Raw genomic sequence first — 20798 nt, 5'->3', positions numbered from 1 at the left:
TGCAGTAGAGCTTCTGCCCTGAGTGGAGACTGGGTGAAAGAAGGGATTCCTCAGATCTCTCGGCCACACTTTCCTAGAATAGAATTTCTATGACATGGAGATGAAGAATGCTAGAAATCATAATCCTGGATTTAGAGCTGGGTGGAGTAATCAGTTAGTAGTTAGCTTCACTTTTGTTTCTTCAAAAATGATACTATCACCTGCCTACCAAACAAAGGCTGTGTCCTCTGCCTTGTGTTCTTCTTCCCCACCCTCCCTCTTCCTTTAAGTCTCAGCTCAAGTATCACTGGCCAGGGAGGCTCTCGTGGACCACCCACATACTAGAGCACCTCTTTAGCCTTGCCTGGTCACCTAGTATTTCCCTTGCTGGGTCCATTTTTCCCTCTTAGGGCTTCTCACCATCTGGTGATATTTGTCTGCCTCTCCCAAGGGATGTATAGGTTCCATGGGAAGAGAGATTGTTTCTTTCACTGTTATAGTCCCTGTACTTAGAACAGTGTCTGACACATAGTAGATTCTCAATAAATCTGATAAATGCAACATGTAAAAAAAAAAAAGTCTGTTGTCTTCTTGCTTCACAATTTAACCTGCCTAAATTGAAAAATACCTAGAATCACTGTGGGAAGTGAATTTCATATTGTTTGCTAACTCCAATTGCTTGTTGCTGCCTAGAGTGGGAGAAGGGGGCTCCCTGGGAAAGAAAGCAGTGATGATTCAGCAGTGGCTGCAGGGGTCGGGAGAGAGGAGAATGTGGCATATGTGCTAAGTGTCTGCCATCTCTAATGTAACGAGACACTGAAGAACAGGAAATGGGTGCATTGTTGGTCTCCATTCTCTTGTAGGTCTTCTGGCTTGCTTCCTCTTCACCACTGGGAAGTATTTGTGGTTACTGGGGGTTAGGTTGGAAAAGCCACCTGTGTACAGAATGATGTGGAAGCTTTTCTGTAGAACTCCCGTTGTTAATAGATATGGCATACATGTGTATCCTATAAATATCAGGAGCGGACAGGACATTGCTGGCGGCCAGTATACTAGCTGCTGCTTGTTGGGGAAAAATCGTGTGCCTATCTGATATGAAGACTTCTTCTTTAAAGTTACTTAAGAATGATTTTTTGACTAATAACTTTCTTTCTTTTCCTTCTAGATTCTTACAGAAATCTGTTAATTCTACTTTTTGAGCACTATGAATAACCACATATCTTCAAAGCCATCGACTATGAAGCTAAAACATACCATCAACCCCATTCTTTTATATTTCATACATTTTATAATATCACTTTATACTATTTTAACATATATTCCGTATTATTTTTTGTCTGAGTCAAGACAAGAAAAATCAAACCAAATTAAAGCGAAGCCTGTAAATTCAAAACCTGAGTCTGCGTACAGGTCTGTTAACAGCTTGGATGGTTTGGCTTCAGTATTATACCCTGGATGTGATACACTAGATAAAGTTTTTATGCACGCGAAAAACAAATTCAAGGACAAAAGACTCCTGGGAACACGTGAAATTTTAAATGAGGAAGATGAAGTGCAGCCAAACGGAAAAATTTTTAAAAAGGTAATGTGGCTTTTTATTGCCTTTGAATTCGCTCTGAATAGAATGTACGCTTAGAAATGGTGGCAGGGGACAAGCACGGCCTGCTTCTGTTGGAATTTGCTCATGTGGCGGGAGAAACGGGGTAGAAGGGGACTAGACTGCGCTTTTTTCTCCTTCTGTACCCCCGGCATGGATTTGTTCCGAATTTTCACGAAGATTGAGATCACTCACTGGTGTGGGGCACTTCTGAGCCTGAATGGCTACCAGGACTTGGAATAGAATGTCTAGGGCAGTTTGGGGTTTGCAGCTATATTCCCTGGTAGTTCCAGAAGCACCTGTGAGCTCGAGATTGCTCTTGGTTTTGGGGTGTGACCTGCTCTTTCTGATTATAACGTAGGTTCCATTGGATACAAAGTACTTTGGTACTTGGGTTTGTGGCAAGTGCTTTGGTTTTCTAAGAATTTCTTTTCACAGATATAGAACTTGCCATTATTGATTTGAAACAGAGGATAAGACCTCCTTAGAGGCAGTGTAACAGTGCTTGAGAGCCTGGACTCCAGATACAGACTGTGGGTTCGAATCTCGGCTTTGCCACTTACTAGCTGTGTGTGACTTCCGAAAAGCTACATAACACATTTGCCTCAGTTTCTTTAACATGGAGGTAATGATCATTGCTGACATTTATTAGCATTTCTTATGAGCCAGGCTGTTTTAAGAGCTTCACCCACATCAACTTATTTAAGACTTACAATAGCCCTACGGGTTAGTGTGGTCGGGATATCCCTCCTTTACAGATGATGGCACTGAGGCACAGATAGGTTAGGTGACTTACCCAAGGGCATTATAGCTAGCAGGTGGTGAAGCTGGGACCAGAACCCAGGGTGTCTAGCTCCATACTCCTTAAATAATCCCAGCTCAGAGTTGTTGAGAGGATTAGTAGATAGAGAAAGGGAGTGAGAGTGTGTGTGTTTGTGTGTGTACATTCTACAAGTATGTGTGTGGAACAGTTTGTGGTATCTAGTGTAAATGCTCTAGCTTTTATTATCATCTTGGGAATTCACTGGGCAAAATTGTATGAATGAATCTAAAGACTTATATCATGGAGTAGTGCAGCCCTGTGAGGGGTAATAAGTATAAAAATGTCATGAAAATGCTGTTTATGAACTTGGGTATGTGAGTTTCTTATAAACGGTTCTTGAAGTTCTGGTAGGTGAGAATTGAAGATCAAGTTTTTTTAGAGGCAGTAAGATGATCTGTAGTTAGTTGATAATTTGGTTAGGTTATAGGTTTAATACCTGTGTAGGCACAGTTGTTTTTCCCTTACCCTCTTTTTCCAACTACATCCTGACTCCAGTTGTCTTTTTTCTGTTAATCATGAAGGAACTCTCAGATCTTGGAGGAGAGTCCAAATAAGCACAGCTATGGAATGAAATGCTCAGTTTACTCCTGTTACTGCAGAATGTGGGGAGGGGTGTGAGAATGATGTTGTTTGACTTAATGGTCCATTAATGTTGCCACTTACCACACAAATTCCAGTCATCATCTTCTAAACGTAAAGGAGATGGCACGCAAGTTAATAATCAGTGACGCCTAGAAATTCAGAAACATTATTTTAACTCTAGACAACAGAATCTGTATGTGTTCCTAACCTTCGAATGGAGTGATGTTTTATCCTGTTGTGCCTGGACCCCTCCTGACTTACACTTGTTGTTCTGGCGTTAATAGTGCCCCCTACAGTCGCCAGGGTGATTTGGATAAATCCTGTGGTCACTCTACTTTTAAGGCATTTCCCCTGTTTCTTTTGGTGACTTAGTTTTACCTCACTTAAATAATTTTTTTTCCCTTTTTTTGCTAAATTAAGATCTAGCTGGGGTTAGTTAATAGCACATTTTGAGAAATTGAAGTCATGTAGTTAAGCATGTTTGATTACTCTTCTCTAGCCTATCTATAGATTATAATTTGCAAAACACTTTATCATAATGATGTCTGATTTTTGTCATATTTAGTTGCTACTTTTTATGCTGTACCTTCCTTGATTCTGTCTTTGCGAGATCTGGTAGTTATAAAAGATACTGAAAACACTACATTTTTTAAGTGCTAAAGTTTTCCACTCCTCTGCCTTCTTTTCTGTGCTTTTTGTATCTAAAATAAACATTTATTTTTGTCCTTTGACAATTCCTACTGCTATTTGAATTCAAAGATTGGGTTCTCTTACTTTTAATGAAAGCATATATAACAGAAATCCTGTTTTAGCAGGAAGCTTATTTTTTCTCTAGTATCCTGCACACACTACAGGATGGTGTGTGCAGGATACACACACTACATGCATTTTGTGGAGCTAGCACTTTCAGTCATCCAGTACTCATAGCAGCAGACTGGTTCCCAAGTATATAAAAAGGAGAAAAATATGGTGAACATGAAATTCTTTCTTAATTCAGGTGTCAGTATAATTAGGACAAAATAAAATCCTAGAGCTGTCATAGTTGTTCCTTAAATGTGGCCAGATAGGGCTTCCCTGGTGGCGCAGTGGTTGGGAATCCGCCTGCCAATGCAGGGGACGTGGGTTTGTGCCCCGGTCCGGGAAGATCCCACATGCCGCGGAGCGGCTGGGCCCGTGGGCCACGGCTGCTAAGCCTGCGCATCTGGAGCCTGTGCTCCACAGCGGGGGAGGCCGCGACGGTGAGAGGCCCGCACACACACACAAAAAAAGTGTGGCCAGGTAATGCAATGGACACAAGCAAAGTTCTTCTTTTTTTAAAAAAATTAATTAGGTTGTGCTGGGTCTTAGTTGCGGCACATGGGCTCCGTAGCTCTGGCTCACTGGCTCCCTAGTTGTGGCACGTGAACTCTTAGTTGCGCCATGCCTGTGGGATCTAGTTCCCTGACCAGGGATCAAACCTGGGCCCCCTGCATTGGGAGCACAGAGTCTTAACCACAGCAGAACCAGGGAAGTCCCGACACAAGCAAAGTTCTTATGCCCTGTGTGTGTGTGTGTGTGTGTGTGTGTGTGTGTGTGTGTGAGAGAGAGAGAGAGAGAGAAAGTATGTGGCTCTTTCCTCCCTGTCTTGACCGTGGTGCCTTTGTATTCATTGTTTATTCAACAAAGAAATATTTGAACTCTAGTAGAAAAGTTAGAAGGTGAGAGAAACCCTTTTCAGTTAGCACCCTTTTCTGTCTATACTATATCGCTGTCCGAGGGTGTGCCTCCCATTGATTGACATTTGCCATTAACTTCGCATTTGTGATTCATCAAACTTTTTTCAGAAGTCTTTAATATAAACTCTGGTGTAGAAAACACATATTTTTTCTTGTTTGAAATTAGACTCATTGGGAAAGTAGGTTTTGTGTATCATAAACAAAGCAAATATTTTTTGTTAGCCTTACTTGAGAAGGTGTGCTATACCACTGGTTAGCCAAGACTTCAGTTTCTGTTGGTCTGCATTGCAATTGTAGCAGTGGTCTGTAGACTGGATAAGGGGGTATCTCCACTGTGTATTAAACTAGGCTGCCCCGCCCTTGGTTTCTTATTTAACACCCATTGTATTGCAGCAGCAGCTGCTGCTATGGAAGGATAGTGAAAAGGGGACCTTTCACAACCTGCCCTTAGATGTAAAAATAGAGTTGCTTAGGCAGTGTGGCCTCTGCTCAGAGTGCTTACTAAGAGTGGAACACATACGTAATTTTTTTTTTTTTTTGTGGTACGCGGGCCTCCCACTGTTGTGGCCTCTCCCGTTGCGGAGCAACAGGCTCCGGACGCGCAGGCTCAGCGGCCATAGCTCACGGGCGCAGCCGCTCCGCGGCATGTGGGATCTTCCCGGACCGGGGCACGAACCCTGTCCCCTGCATCGGCAGGCGGACTCTCAACCACTGCGCCACCAGGGAAGCCCCACATACGTAATCTTGATGGAGTGTATCTTCATTTAATAGTTTCCATATTTGAAGATAATCTTATATTGGAAAATAAAGCTAGTGATTAGCAGCATCTAAAAGTTTTCTCCCTAGGGGTTTTGGGGGACTGAGCTTTGGGGATTAACCCTGGAGTGTATCTGGCATGGTTGAAACAAAGATGCTCAAAGCTCTATTTCAAATGAATGAACTCTGAAGCTTTGTTTCTGTCTTATCTTAAAAGTCTCTTTTGAGCTTCCAAGGGAAGGTAAGTGAAGATGCGATGGTTCCGCTGTAATTATGCCCAGGATACTGCGGCCATCAGCTTCACCAAGACAGGTTTCCCGAGGGGCACAAACAGAAGAACAGACAGCGAAGAAACAGAGGCGGCTGTGTTCCTGAGGCTTGGCCAGCTTTTCCAGGACTATATTATGCTGTCATTTTAAGTCTCGTATGGTTTTATAAAACTGTGGCAGAGTGAAGCGTGTGGAATGTGTCAGTAGCTCCTGATTCCAGCCTTCCCAGCAGCAAGTGCTTGTACTGATGTCTTTTGAAATGAATTAACAATGAAATGATCAGTTTCCAGAACGTTTTAAAAATACATGTACCTGAAATAGAACAGAGTTGCAAAGAATAAAAATAACTTTGCAGTGAAACAGAAGACACAAGACCAGCTCAAACATTTAGTGATCTAACTTCCGGAGATACTTTACATCTTTTTCTTATATATTTTACACACCTTAGAGAGAAGAAACTAGAAGGAATTATGCAGTCATAGTGCTTAGAAAGAGAAGTTTCACTATGACTGACGTTCCTTCTAAATTGATGCAAAAAGATACTAGAAATACTCCTTTCTGTTCTTAGGAGTTGACTTAGCTTTCTTTTCCTCTTCCTCATTGCCTACTTTTGTGTTATTTCTTTCTTGAGTCATGTTTTTATCCTATTTGCATATGTGTATGATATTTATTTTTTGACTTATTAGGATATTTACATAATTTATATAAAAAGTAATGGCCCATCTCTTGGCCAGAATTTGTGGTTGGTTATTATGTTAATACTCTCCCCAGCCAGAACGCTTGGTTTTCTTTTCCATACTTGCTCTTCTCCCTGTCATCCCCCTGTTTTTTAAAGGCACCGCTGTGTACCAGATGGCTCAAGTCAAAAACCAGGAGTCTGATTTTTTTTAATTTTCCCCTTACAGCTCCCTCCACCCCCGTTCCCTTTAAAAAGAAAAAAAAATCAGGTCTTCTGCTTCCACTCTTGCCTCTACTATAATCCACTCAAACACAGCAGTTGAAATGATATTTTACAGCTGTTAATCAGGCCACCTTACTCACTTGCCCAGCAGCATCTCAGCTCCTTTCTATAGTGCAGTTGGAGCATTGTGATTTAGTACTTAGATTCTGGAATGAATCTGCCTGGGTTCATATCCTAGTCCGTCACTTAATAGCTGTGGGATTTGAGCAAGTTATGTTTATTCTGTCTATGCCTCAGTATTCTCATCTGTAAAATAGAGAGAATAATAGTAATTATCTTAGTTATTGTGAGAGTTACCTACAGCATACCTAGCACGTAGTAAACACTAGTAAAGGTTAGCTGCCCTCATCGTCGCCATGGTTATTACCAACTGTCCAGATCTCTTCAATATTTTCACTCTCTGGCTCCCTCACAATAATTTGTTTGTAAAGATCTTCATTTGCAGAGGGAAAGGTTAAATGAAGCCAGATGTACTTTGTCGACGGTAGGAAAGTATATATTTTTGAGATATCTCTGTTCTGAATAGTTAAAGTAAAAGTTTTAGTGCTGATAGAGGTTAAACTCAGCTACCTGAACACTTAACCTTTATAGAATATCTCATTCTTCAGGGCCCTGACTGGTTAAGTATTGTGTGATTTTGTTTTATGGAATGTTCTGTATCTTATCTCCATTTTATTTTTATAGTTTTCTTTTGAGATAAGAGGCCTTCCTCATCAGCATAATCAAGGTATCTAATTTCATAGGTTCCTGAACAAAGGTAAATTATTAAGTTCCTATGTCCCAGGCAGTGATAGTCTGAGCGACAACATTGATACTTACATATGTGTATGTCACACCTGTCATAGAATGAAAATACAGGCAATTAAGTGTGAGAGAGGAAAACGACCGTAGGGATCATTTAGCCTCCACTGTGGCCGTTCACGTAGCCACACTAGGCGTGCGTCTTCGTGACTCTTAGGACAGTCAAACATATTTATGTCTCATGGGTCACAGATAAGAATATTTAAGAGGTGGTGGCAAAGGATGTATGCGATTGAATGGTGATGAGAACAAAAGAAGCCGAGGGAGTTAAATGATCAGGTGGATATGGACCTTTAAAAAAAAGCCATCGGCTTCCCTGTTGGCGCAGTGGTTGAGAGTCCGCCTGCCAATGCAGGGGACGTGGGTTCGTGCCCCAGTCTGGGAAGATCCCACATGCCGCGGAGAGGCTGGGCCCGTGAGCCACAACTACTGAGCCTGCGCATCTGGAGCCTGTGCCCCGCAACAAGAGAGGCCACGACAGTGAGAGGCCTGCGCACCGTGATGAAGAGTGGACCCTGCTCGCCACAACTAGAGAAAGCCCTCGCACAGAAACGAAGACCCAACACAGCCAAATAAATAAATAAATAAATAAATAAAATAAATTAAAAAAAAAAAGCCATCTTTTAAACAAATGAGGCTGCTGGAGGAGAGGTTGAAGACCCCGAGGCCCAGAGTGAATTGAAGTTGTTTCGTTACACCGGTCCGTTCCACACATTTAGCGAATAATCGCTGAGTGCCTGCTGCATGCTAGTACCGTCCTAGGCACTAGGAGACAATAATGAACAAGACACACAGATTACTTTTTTCTGGATCTTGTATTTGTATGGGAGGAAGAGAGACAATAAATAATAAGGTAACAGATTTAATAACTGTCGTGAAGAAAGAAAGCTGATTGGAGATCAGTGATAGCCTCTCTGAGTAAGTGACGGCTAAGTGGAGGCCTGAAGGCCGGTAACGAGCCCTCTTTGCAGTGGGACAGGATTGTGCAGTGGCTCTAAAACAGGAATGAGCCCAGCTGGGAGAGGCACTTAGGGAGCAAAGTTCATGACGGCATTCAGACCCTGAGACCGAGTGCCTCCTTAAATTTCGTGCCCTGAGCACCTGTTTTGCCTCATCTTGGGTCCTGCGCTGCCTGGTTGAAGGACAGAAAAGACAAAGTTGTATTTATAGGAAGTGAGTCAGGACAGAGGTTTTGAGATGGGCACAGAGACACTGGCAAAGTCTTAAGGCTTTGTAGGCCAGGGTAAGGTTTTCCAACTCCATTCCTACTGGAAAGGGAAAACACTTGCAGAGGAGTAAGCTGACTTATGTTTTTCAAAAGCTCACTACTGTAGGGAGAAGGGGGTAAAGGGGAATAAGAATGGAAGTTGGCCAGTCAGCATTCCTTAGTTCAGGGGAGAGACGGACTAGGGTGACAGGGTGCAGGTGGAGGGCAGTGGTTGCATTGGGGGAATACCTGCTAGACAGCTTAGTTGCATAATCAAGTGAAAAAGCAGGTTGGAGATCCAAGTATGGGTGGTCAGGACTAGAGATGGAAACTTGGGAAGCTCTTCAAATTAAAGTCCCAGTGAGTCGAGCTTTTGTCAGGGACACTTCAGCCACTGTGATACCGTGAGGGACTGCAAAGGGTATGGGTACAGGTACGTGTATGTAGGTTATTAAACTTGGTGGTAGGAAGGTAAGGGAGTTTCTGTTTAATTTCTGATCTCTCAGTGGAGTGTGAGATAGTATCGTCACATGGAAGTGGAGAAGGGAGAGAAAGGGTAGAGGATATTTGAGTAGGGAGAAGGTTTCAGATAGCCATTTCAGAGGGTGAGAAAATGAATGTACCAGGGAAGCATAATAGGATTGCTGGGTGGTGAGATCTGTGATCCTGGATTTAAAACACCTGGTTGGTGTTCTTCAGCAGTGTTCCACAGTATAGGCAGGGAATAGATACATGAGTTTAATCTCAGGGTGGGCTAACCATAGGGTCAAAGTTAGGATTTGAGACCTTTTCTAGCACAAGTCAGATAAAATTATGGGGTAGATAGGGTCCCTTAAATGTAATCTTTATGGGAAAGATCACTCCTAGAAAATTCAGTGGTTTAAAGAATTAAATTCAGATTTTGGTTACACTTGAATTAAACTCATGACTTGATTTCTTTGCACCATCATTTATTTGGGTTTACATATTTGGGTTATATAGCTAATGCTTTTTCAGAACACATATATTCTCTGAAATTTACAAAACTCATTTAGATTCTAGAATCTAGGAGGTAGCTCATGCCTATCTTTGGAGTGTGAAATTCTTAATAATGGTGAATCCAGTTCCTACACGTTTCGGCCCAATTCTCGTCTGCCTTCTCACCGCCAGAGAGCTCCTTTTGAAGCCATTGGAGCTCTGCGTGCTGAGCATTTCATGGGGGTGCAGAGCAGGGTGAGGGTTTGGGACCCACTGAAGTTAAGTGAGCATTTTAATTTCAGCTGCTTTATCCAACAAAATGAGAATTTATTTCTCAAGTCCAGTTTGGAATAGGGCACTAGAGGGCAGTATTTAACTTTTTCCATTTGTATCTTCATCCAACCTCTGTTTTCTAGAAATCTCTTAAATATTATAAGCATTTTTGAAAATGAATATGGTTAGATGGTTTTAAGGCATGAGAGACGTATGTTAGTGACGCAGCCATGTTTGGGAACTGTCTATATATTTTTGCAGCAAGAACAGCTTTCTGTCTAATCTGTATATAATTGGGGATTTATGGCCTGATCTAAGTTGGAGAAAATTCTTAAAGGTAGTTAAGAGGGGGTTGTTACTAATGTGAGCCTTGATGTCACCTGCACAAATAAAAGTCAAAAGCCCTGGCACGCCCGCGGGCATTCAACAGAGGGACTCTGGAAAATAGTATGACAATTCCCCACCCGGTCGTATAAATAGGGACTTGTTTACTTTGCTTATCCAGAGTTAGTTACAGCAGTTCCAACTGAATGGCCATAAGCATTTCTGTTAGCTGGGGTCTGCCAGTTTCTGTTTGTGAATCATGTTATACTGTCTGATACTGAAATCCAGGAATTCATAAGCAGAGGGAAAGTAAAATGTTGGTATCAGTAGTACTTGACACTAGGTTAAATTATAAACTAGCATCTACATTGTTTAAGTAAATGAAGTCTATAAATGAATTCTTAATATATGTGCCTTTGGCCAGAAAGTTGACGTTTAAGATCCTGTCAAACCTTGAATAATTTTTTTTAAAGGAAAACAACCCCCTACCCCCAAATTACAGTTAAAGATTTGGCAAAAGATTTGAGCTGTCATAGAAGATATCACAAAAGAGCTAATTTTAAAAATAGACTTTTCACTTGAAACTCACTTTCCAGCTTTTCGTTAGAACAAAATAGCTTATATACAAACACAGCTTTCTGGTCTGTCAAAATGTGGAACACATCCTGGCTTCTTTCTAGAAGTTAATATCTTGGTTAATTTGAAAACCATTCGTATGCTTTCTGTTTTATCAGGTTATTCTTGGGAACTATAATTGGCTGTCCTTTGAAGATGTCTTCGTTAGCGCTTTTAATTTTGGAAATGGCTTACAGATATTGGGTCAGAAACCAAAGACCAACATTGCCATCTTCTGTGAAACCAGGGCTGAGTGGATGATCGCTGCACAGGCCTGCTTCATGTATAATTTTCAGCGTACGTGGACTTTCTTATCTTCTCAAAGCGTGGACCTAATGTGGGAGAGATGATACTCACTTTTTATTATAAATATTTACTCCCAAGAGATTTAAGATTCTGATGTTAATTTTTACCTTGTATCCAATCAGTGGATAACTGTTTGTTACCACTTAGAATTGTTGATCTATTTTGGAAAAGGAACCAGTCGTGGAACAAATTATACCATGTATAGTAAGGGGACTTGAACCTGTTCAGAGGGGACTTTCTGGGTCTGGGGAGCTAGATCTGTACCTGTGGGTCATTGCTCTGCTACCCCTCTCAGAATTTTCTTTTGAAGTTAGTGTCATCTTGTTATGCCACTTCTGTCAGTAACAGCTGGCCTCTAAAACACTTCCAATACTCAAACCTAGCTGCTCCGTTAAATGATAATTTTTATGTTGTAACTATAACACAACCTGTGGAAGTTGTGGTGCTTCAGTCTGTGAGGTAGTCCTGGAGGCTTAGTTCAGAGGTCTTGGTGCCAAATATGATGCAAAATATGGACATTGCTTATCCTTCAGATGAAACAGAAAAGCTACTTTTATCAGATTTCTTGCTGTAAATGCCTCTGCTGTTTTTTTTTTAAACTGGCATACCTTTTTGTTGTCACAGGTTTGGGTTTACAGTATGTTTCTTCTAAGAAGATTTAATTATCTCTTACAGTGACTTTAAGTCTACCTTTTTTGAGTTAGGGAGAAAGCAAATAAAAATTCTCTTCATCCTCATCATCATTATTTAATTTTGACATTTCTAAGAATGTCTTTCTTTAGATTTTTCTACTTTAGCATAAGCAGTATTACCACTTGTTCATGCTATGTTCTTAACAAGTAATATCTTAAATATGACATTCAGTGTGTTCTCTTATTGGTATATTTTTCATATTTTAGTATCAAGTAGTTAACAACTAAGACTGTGACATTTTAGAAGTCAAATGTAATTCCTTTCAACATGACAGTCTCAGAATAGCATCTGTAGGCAAAACAAAATAAAATAAAAAAATTTTAAATTTTAAAATATTGCAATTTTGGGGGGAAGTTATAGAAGGGTGAGTAGGCATAATGTTAGTTAATATATTAAAATAATTTAGAAAGACAGCATGAATAGATCACAAACTGTGGATCTAACAGTTTAGGGTTTAGTATGTTCCATCCACGGTCAGAGGCTTTATTTAATTCCTTTTAGTATTTCCATGAAATGTCCAAATGTCTGACTTGCCCTTCTTTTTCCCTGTAGTTGTTACGTTGTATGCTACTCTAGGGGGTCCAGCAATTGTTCATGGATTAAATGAAACAGAGGTGACCAACATCATTACTAGTAAAGAACTCTTACAAACAAAATTGAAGGTGAGAACTAGTTTTCTAATAACTGTCCCGTACTTTAGAATTTTCAGTGCCATGAGCTCATTATTGATACTTAGTTCTTTAATGATCTTTAAAATCCTTAATATCTCTGTAAACTTTGTGGGACTCTCATACTTTATTCTTCTCCTTTAGAAAAGAAAAAGTGGATTTCATATATATTTGTGTATAAGCAGCGCAGAGAGCTACAAATTAATTGTCAATGTGTCCACGTCAAAGGTGAAGGGATCACAACTTTATTGTGCTCATCTGTTTTCTAGTCTATTTTCAATAAATTTGTAATTTTTAAGGATTATTTTTAAACTAGTAATTCACTTGGTTCTGAAGCATTTGAGTCATTACAAGTTTCAGAATTTTTTAAAGGGAAGAAAAAGACTTTACAAAACTACAGGAGAAGGGGTTTCTTTCGTCTGCAGACAACTCTGTGAAAACAATAATATCTGATTTTTTTTAAACACAAGTTTATAAGAGGATTCCCTTCCTCTCCCCCTGTATCTTTATTTGCCTCTTAAAAGCATGAGGAGTGTTTGGCTACCCTGTAGTTCAGGCAGTGTGTGTTTACATGCCCGTTTTTGTAAGGAACTGACTTTATTGATTAAGATTTTACCAAAGAACAAGGGTACACACAGTAAATCTAATGTCATAAAACAGTAACTTATATTTCAGACCAGTAGTTCTCCATCTGAAAAAAGGCGTATTCGTACCACTACACCCTACTCTTGCTTTTTTGAGGCAAGAAATTAACAATTTGCTGAATATGGTAAACTGCTTTTCTTGTGTCCTGGGCTATTTGTCAAGCTATTTAATGAAGAGTAATGAAGAATACAACGAATGCTTGTGTTTTTCCAGGATATAGTTTCTCTAGTCCCATGCCTGCGGCACATCATCACTGTGGACGGTAAACCACCGACCTGGTCTGAGTTCCCCAAGGGCGTCATCGTGCACACCATGGCAGCAGTGCAGGCTCTGGGAGCCAAGGCCAGCGTGGGTATGTGGCGGTTTCCCAGTTCCTCATGCATGTTCTACAGTGACCGTGTTCTCCAGAAGTGCTCCAGATATTTGATTCTAAAGTTAGATCAAGTGACAGACTAGTTTCCTAGGCCATCACTTTGGGAAGAAAGGTCACTCTAGGTATACTGTCATCTACCCTTTAAAAAAAAAGCTTAAGGAAAAACAACGTTAATTTATTAAAATGTTCTAAAAGTAGTATTTATTTGAAGTTAATTTAAAGTACCTTTTACATTATACAGTTTTCCCGTTTCCCTTTTTCTCTTTGGTTTAAATGTTAGTGTTTAAACCAGATAACAAATAATGCCATTATTTGTTTAAACAAATTTAAACAAATAATGCCATTAAACTTGCCCTATGTGAATTATCTGTAAGTATTAACAGATATGTAAAGTGTCTAAACCTGCATTCCTCCTTTTACTTTCTGCTCTAACTGTGTTGTTTCCAGAGGGGACATCTTTCTGTCCTCCAGCTAGCACACCCAGGCATGGTAACCGGAAATTCCCTCTCAAATAAGTGTCAGAAGATGTTAGAGAATATATTGATGTTTAAGGATATCACAAAAGCTGTTAGGATGGTGGGACTGTGCTTCCTTTACAGTTGGAAACGTAGTGATGAATTAGATGTAAACATTCACTCAGCTTGGGAATGGGGTTATGCTGAGGTTAATTTTGGACATGTTGAATTTACCTGCTGGTGGGACATGCAAATGTAGCTTTGTAGTGGGGAGTGGCCTATACAAGTCTAGTACGCTGGAGTTTAATTTGGAGTTAAAAGATTTAGAAGCTAGAAACAGATTTTAATTAAAGCTGTGGGAGTAGGTGAGGTCACCCACAGAGAATGGTACCTCCAAAGGCCACCAAGAATTGGTCAGAGAAGAAGGAAGAAGACATGCAGCGTGTGGTTCGTGGGAGCCGAGTGAAAGGAGCCCCCTCAGTGATGCAGGAGTCTTCAGCAGGACCAGGTGCACTGGAGGAGTCCGGTGATGCGGGGATTGCAAAAGCACTGTTGGACTTCTTAGCCAGTGTCACGTCAGAGAGAGCAGCTTCTAAGTGCTGGTGGCAGAGGAGAATGGTGCCATGGGATGAAGGAGTGAATGGCGGATTAGGAAGCAAGAACTGGAATGATAACAATTGTCAAGAAATATATCTTGACAGGTGGGAGAGAAAGAGTTCACTTGGGAACGTGTTTAAAATGTTTTCCTCATTTATTTAAGAAGACCGCATTTAGGATAGTTCCAAGATTAATTCAGGCAGATCACCAGTGCTATCCATGACCTACTTCTCTTAGTCTTTCTTACTGTGTCACCTCTGTAGGATGTTGGCTGCTGTTCTTAGGCTTGTGCAAATGAGGGACAGTGTCTTTTAATCCAGGATTCCGAGTATAGCCATGTTAACTTCACCGCTCTGAAGCAGAGAACGTTTTGTAGCAAATGTCTAGGTACCCTCGTCTGACCACCCTTATTTCTTAGTTGAGTTGCTGGAATGGCCTTTTCTCTCCCTATACCTCCTTTCTTTCCTTTCTAAGTTAGGTAACCACACAGTAGCTAAAGTGATCCTTGTCACAGGTGATGACAAGCCTCTGTTGAAAGTAACATTGCTTTCCACCCAGAGTGAAATCCAGAGTCCTTCGCGTGGCCTCTGAGATGGCATGATATGGTGCTGGCGGCTACTTCACCTTCATTTCCTGCCACTTTTCCTAACATCTTCTCACCTTGCCCTGCTTTATTTTTCTTCAAAGCTCTTATAACATTATAGATTTGTTTGTGTCTGTCCCAATAGCATATATCTCTTATGTGCAGGGACTTGATCTGTTTTGTTGAGCTTGTATGAACCCAATTAATAGTTGTTAACTCACTTAGACAAACAGATGATTATGAAAAAGTTGGTGATACAGCTAAATTTCTCAGAAGTATGTGTGTCTTTTCTTCTCCAATACAGAAAACAAACCTCATAGCAAACCAGTGCCCTCAGATATTGCAGTAATCATGTACACAAGTGGATCCACAGGACTTCCAAAGGGGGTCATGATCTCCCATAGTAACCTTATTGCTGGTATAACTGGGATGGCGGAAAGGATTCCAGACCTGGGGTATGTCATAGTAAATAAATTTGGGGTAGTCCAGTATTTATGTCTGTTGTTACATTAACGTTTGTGTCATTTATTACTACGCTGTTAAATTAGTCCTTCAGAGTCTGTTTACAGTAGGTATTTCTTCAAGAAAAGGACACTAAAATTACAAAAGAGTTACAGTTGGGCTTTTTTTTTTTTTTTGGCGGTACGCGGGCCTCTCACTGTTGCGGCCTCTCCCGTTGCGGAGCACAGGCTCCGGACGCACAGGCCCAGCAGCCATGGCTCACGGGCCCAGCCGCTCCGCGGCATGTGGGATCTTCCCAGACCGGGGCACGAACCCGCGTCCCCTGCATCGGCAGGCGGACTCTCAACCACTGCGCCACCAGGGAAGCCCTAGTTGGGGGTTTTAAAGTATAGTTGATAGACATCATTGTTAATATTTACTTATTACTTTAAAAGTGCAAACTTTAACTGACTTAAATGTCTTAAATTATTTTAATCAGTTGGTGTTGTTACCTTCATAGTCATTTTTATACGTAAATATTATACTTCAAGTGAACAAATAATATATCCAATAAATGCTTATTGAGCTTCTCTATTCAGTCTCTGATTTTTCTTTTTAAGACACATTCCGGTAGTACTGGGGGAGAGTGGGTATACTGGGATGGGAAAGAGACCAGTGGAGGAAACCAGACGGGAGCGAATTTTAGGGGTGGTAAAGCTAGCATTCCCAGAGATGGAATCAATATTGTGATGACTGATCTAGTGCAGTGGTTGGATGCACAGAAGTTATACACACACATGTTACTGTGGAATTGAATTTGGGGATGGAGAGAGAAATTTTTCTTGTGTGTGCATAACTTTTAGGAAAAAAAAGTAAGAGCAACTAATTCCTTCTGGGAATGGGAGCAGTTCTTGAAATATATGGATATGTATACATACACATTTTATTACATAAGGTATAATTTAACTCTCAGAACATGAATCTCATCCTGAGATTCCTGGCAGAAGGTTGTGGATCCTATTTGAACTCTCCTGTTTGATAGCCCATTAGCTTTAAAGACCATTTCCTCCTTGGGGGAATTTCTTCTGTCCTTCCAAAGAACCCTCATTTTCTTTTTCCCCCCTCCAAGCCCATATTTCTTCTGTCCTGGTGCCTTGCTTCTGCAGCACGCACAGTTAGTGAGTGCCTTCCAGGAGGACCTGGAAACAGGAGCCACTTCCTCAGAGTGTCTGCCTCCTTAGCTTTAGGTTGAGCTGTACTACAGTTCTTTTCCCTGACACCCTCAGTGTCTGTCTCTGTCTGTCTGTCTCTCTCTTCTCACACACACACGCACACACACACACACATGCACGCACGCACGTGCATGCACTCACAAAGAGCCCAGATTGAGCCCTGAGGGTAAAGCTCGCTCCCGTTTTCACAGAAACAGCACCTGACTGTCGCTTCCTGTATCTCCTTTTTCTTCTAGGGAGAAGGATGTTTACATCGGGTATCTGCCTCTGGCCCATGTTTTAGAATTAAGTGCTGAGCTTGTTTGTCTTTCTCATGGATGCTGCATTGGCTACTCTTCACCACAGACTTTAGCAGATCAGGTAAATTAAATTCTGTGATTTGAGATACTAAAAAATCATAATTATCTTTAACACAATTTTCATTCAGTATGACAGTATATTGTAAGGCTGAGAGTTAATCATTCTAAAGGAACTTGCCTTTTAAGTGCTACGTAGAATATGAGTGAATTAAAATGATGAATTTGTAATGTGTTTTTTAAGAGTTTTATTGAATTTTTAAAGTAAAGATCACTTTATATAGATAACTTTTTCTCTCTGTAGTCTTCAAAAATAAAAAAAGGAAGTAAAGGAGATACATCCATATTGAAACCAACACTGATGGCAGCTGTCCCGGTAAGAATTGACCATTAATCAATATTGCCTGCTATAAAAGCATCTACAGAAAGTAAATGCTAGTGGAAAATATGCTGTTGACATGGTAGTTTATGTAGGATTTATTCCTTATTCATTATCTATGTTACCTTGAGCTCTACAGTATTTATTTGATCTTGTTTTATCTTTTTTTTCTTGCTTATTAAACAATCAACTTAGTTTCAGCTTCGATATGATATTATCAGTGCCTTTCCCTAAATAGCTTCTCGCTCAAATCATTTTTGTGATATCTGTTTGCTATTGGTAGAAACCTGAAGCCCAGCAGGAGATAGGAGAAAAGGTTTGAGATCACCTCCTTCTAAGCAAATCATATCTCCCGAGTCCTTGGGGAAAGTCTGGCCTAGACATCAAAAAAAAAGGGACAGAGAAGTTGGTGCAACTTTGAATTACCCTAGCAGCACTGTGCATCTTAATTTAATACCAGGCATAGGGAGGGGCCTGGGAATAAGATCAGTAGAAATGGGATAGCAATGATTTTCTGCTCCCTTAATGTAAATTTTATGAGGCTCTCTGATTTTGTTTGAAAGTGTTGGGAATTATAATTGGATACTGAGTGTTCACATTCAAGCATAATTGCTTAGTTATTCCAAAGTCAAATATAAATGACCAGTAATTTTGGAGTTTCATTAGGTATGTAGTTTCCTTAGTACTATCTTTCTTTAAAGTTTTGGTTCACATAAATATTAAATATAATTTAAAATTGTAGAGAGAAACTCTTTCAAGTCATTAAAGTATATGTCGTAGGAATAGGCATAGTAAGCAAAACACAGTGCAGACAAGGAAATTTTTCATGGATGCAGCATTAAAAGTCAAACAACCAACCAAAATAACCCCATGGTCTTGTTGTGAGCAAAGAATGTAGTACTTTATATCTTTATAAGATAGAATGGTTTTTAAAATTCTCTTAATTTTATATAGTTGTTCATTTATTTAGTGAGTTTAGTTTTTAGTTCAGAATAAATAAGAGCAAAGCAGTATAAAGAATCAATAATGGCATATTACTGCCCCAAGGTTTTTAATATCTCCCTGCCCCCCCCTTTTTTACTACTCATGAGCATCTATTAAAAATTACAGAAATCTCATTTTTAAACAAATTGTGGCTCTATTTTAAAAGTTTATTCTTGACAGAATGTATCTTTTAAAATGCCTCTATTGATGGAAATAGTAATCTGATGTTAAGGTTTTAAATAAGGTAGCTGATAGCATTATTGACTGTATTAACTCATTTTTATACATCTAGGAAATCATGGATCGGATCTACAAAAATGTCATGAATAAAGTGAATGGAATGAGTAATTTTCAACGCACTCTGTTTATTCTCGCCTATAATTACAAAATGGAACAGATTTCAAAAGGGCATGGTACTCCGCTGTGTGATAGGTAAGTAAAGGCTCTCCCTCTCCTTGATAACTTGATCATTTTATTCACATTAATAGCCCAATTAATTGAGATAGTTATAAGAAAAAATTATCTTAAAAAGTCAAAGGGACTCTAAAAAAAATCCATCTTGCATAAGAATATGAGCAATTAAAAAAGATTGCAAGGTTATTTGAAAAAAATTTTCACTAAAAATTTTACTGTGTTAAATGTGTGCTTATGTCTTCTGTGGACACTTAATATAATTTTAATTATTTTGAGAAGTTTCTCTTTGCTTTTATATTTATTTCAATATGAATATAAAATGGCAACCAAATATGATTAAATGTTTTGTGTTTAAAGTGTTAAATGAGTTTTACCACACACCTGTCATCCCCCCCTCCGCCATGGCACTAATAGAATAAGTAGATTTAACTATAAAATTGTTTAGAAGTTAGAAAATAAAAGTATGACATTCAAATTATTTTTATGGGAACGTTAATGTAGTTTTCACATGTGTTTCACATTATTTAAAACTTTATAATTTTTTTCCTGCCTTTTACTCATATCTCCAGTGAGATACAGAATTGCTTTGTAAAGCTTATTTACATATATATATATATATATATATATATTTTTAATGATTGCCTCTTGGTCTTTTTTCAAAGTTATTAAAATACAAAACAAAACCCTTCCCCCTTTTTCATCTAGGTGGTAAGCAATCTTTTTAATTAGTGTGTTTTCAGAAACATATCAATTAGATGTTTGAATTGTTTTCTTTTTTAATTTACCAGATACTTCAACTTGAATTAGTGAAATTTTAAAGAGTTAAATTGCTGTATACAAATACATATACATCTTTAATGAAGTAAGCGAAAGCAAAAAAATAATTTACTTTTCATACTAAATTTTATGAAGATACAATAGGATTATTCAGTATTAATATAATATGTATTATATAATGATATAAAACTAATTGCTCTGGCCATAAGCAAGGGTTTTCCATTACTATATAAAATTAAACCTGACAATTTTGAATTCAAATATTACTTGAAGTTCTCAAGAGAAAAATCACATGTTCTTGGTTGAATAAACTTGGTTGAATAAACATTTAGATTTAAGTAGTGGGTCAAGAGAGTCTCTTAAATTGGCTTTGTGGCCTTGGATAAGATACTTAATCTCAACATCTCATATAGGTGTACCTCGTTTTATTGTACTTTGCTTTATTGCGTTTCACAGATACTGTGTTTTTACAAGTGGAAGGTTTGTGGCAACCCTGTATTGTCAGATGGTTAGCATTTGTTAACATAAAGTGTTCTTTAATTAAGGTACGTACATTGCTTTTTAGACGTAATGCTGTTGTACACTTAATAGACTATAGTATAGTATAAACATAATTTTTGTATGCAACGGGAGACCAAAAAATTCATGTGACTTGCTTTATTGCAATAATCACTCTATTGCGGTGCTCTGGAACTGCACTCTAAATATCTTCACGGTGTGCCTGTGTATCAGAATTTGAAGATTAGGCTAAATGATTTGGAAAATCCCATTCAGCTTTAAAATTCTGTGATTATCTGATTGATTTTTCTTTTTTTTTTTAAGCTTTATTTTCCGGAAAGTTCGAAGCTTGCTAGGTGGAAATATTCGGCTTCTCTTGTGTGGGGGTGCTCCACTTTCTGCAACCACACAGAGATTCATGAACATCTGTTTTTGCTGTCCTGTCGGTCAGGGATATGGACTCACTGAATCTTGTGGGGCTGGAACAATTACAGAAGGTTAGTGTTATCTACAAAGTGGTGTGTCCAACAGAGGCTGGGGTGCAACTCCAGGCACTTTTTAGTATGGGTTGTTTTTTGCAGATATATAGAAGAGCAGT

At 39.3% G+C, this 20798-nt stretch overlaps 1 protein-coding gene across 4 annotated transcripts in view; it reads left to right on the top strand.

Annotated features, from left to right (window-relative positions):
• ACSL3 (acyl-CoA synthetase long chain family member 3) overlaps nt 1–20798 on the top strand; it is an 82248-nt gene that overhangs the window by 48688 nt on the left and 12762 nt on the right. For all 4 annotated transcript variants that reach the window (XM_082658705.1, XM_082658704.1, XM_082658706.1 and 1 more), the window contains 9 exons: nt 1145–1561; nt 10979–11156; nt 12411–12520; nt 13385–13523; nt 15484–15634; nt 17089–17212; nt 17453–17524; nt 18804–18943; nt 20525–20697. In XM_082658705.1, coding sequence (XP_082514831.1) covers nt 1184–1561; nt 10979–11156; nt 12411–12520; nt 13385–13523; nt 15484–15634; nt 17089–17212; nt 17453–17524; nt 18804–18943; nt 20525–20697 — 1465 coding nt within the window. In that variant the 5' untranslated portion in view covers nt 1145–1183. The remainder of the gene's footprint in view (nt 1–1144; nt 1562–10978; nt 11157–12410; nt 12521–13384; nt 13524–15483; nt 15635–17088; nt 17213–17452; nt 17525–18803; nt 18944–20524; nt 20698–20798) is intronic.

Source organism: Grampus griseus, assembly GCF_964374135.1.
Source record: "Grampus griseus genome assembly, chromosome: 7".
NCBI lineage: Eukaryota > Metazoa > Chordata > Mammalia > Artiodactyla > Delphinidae > Grampus > Grampus griseus.
This window is presented reverse-complemented; position numbering and strand designations above follow the sequence as displayed.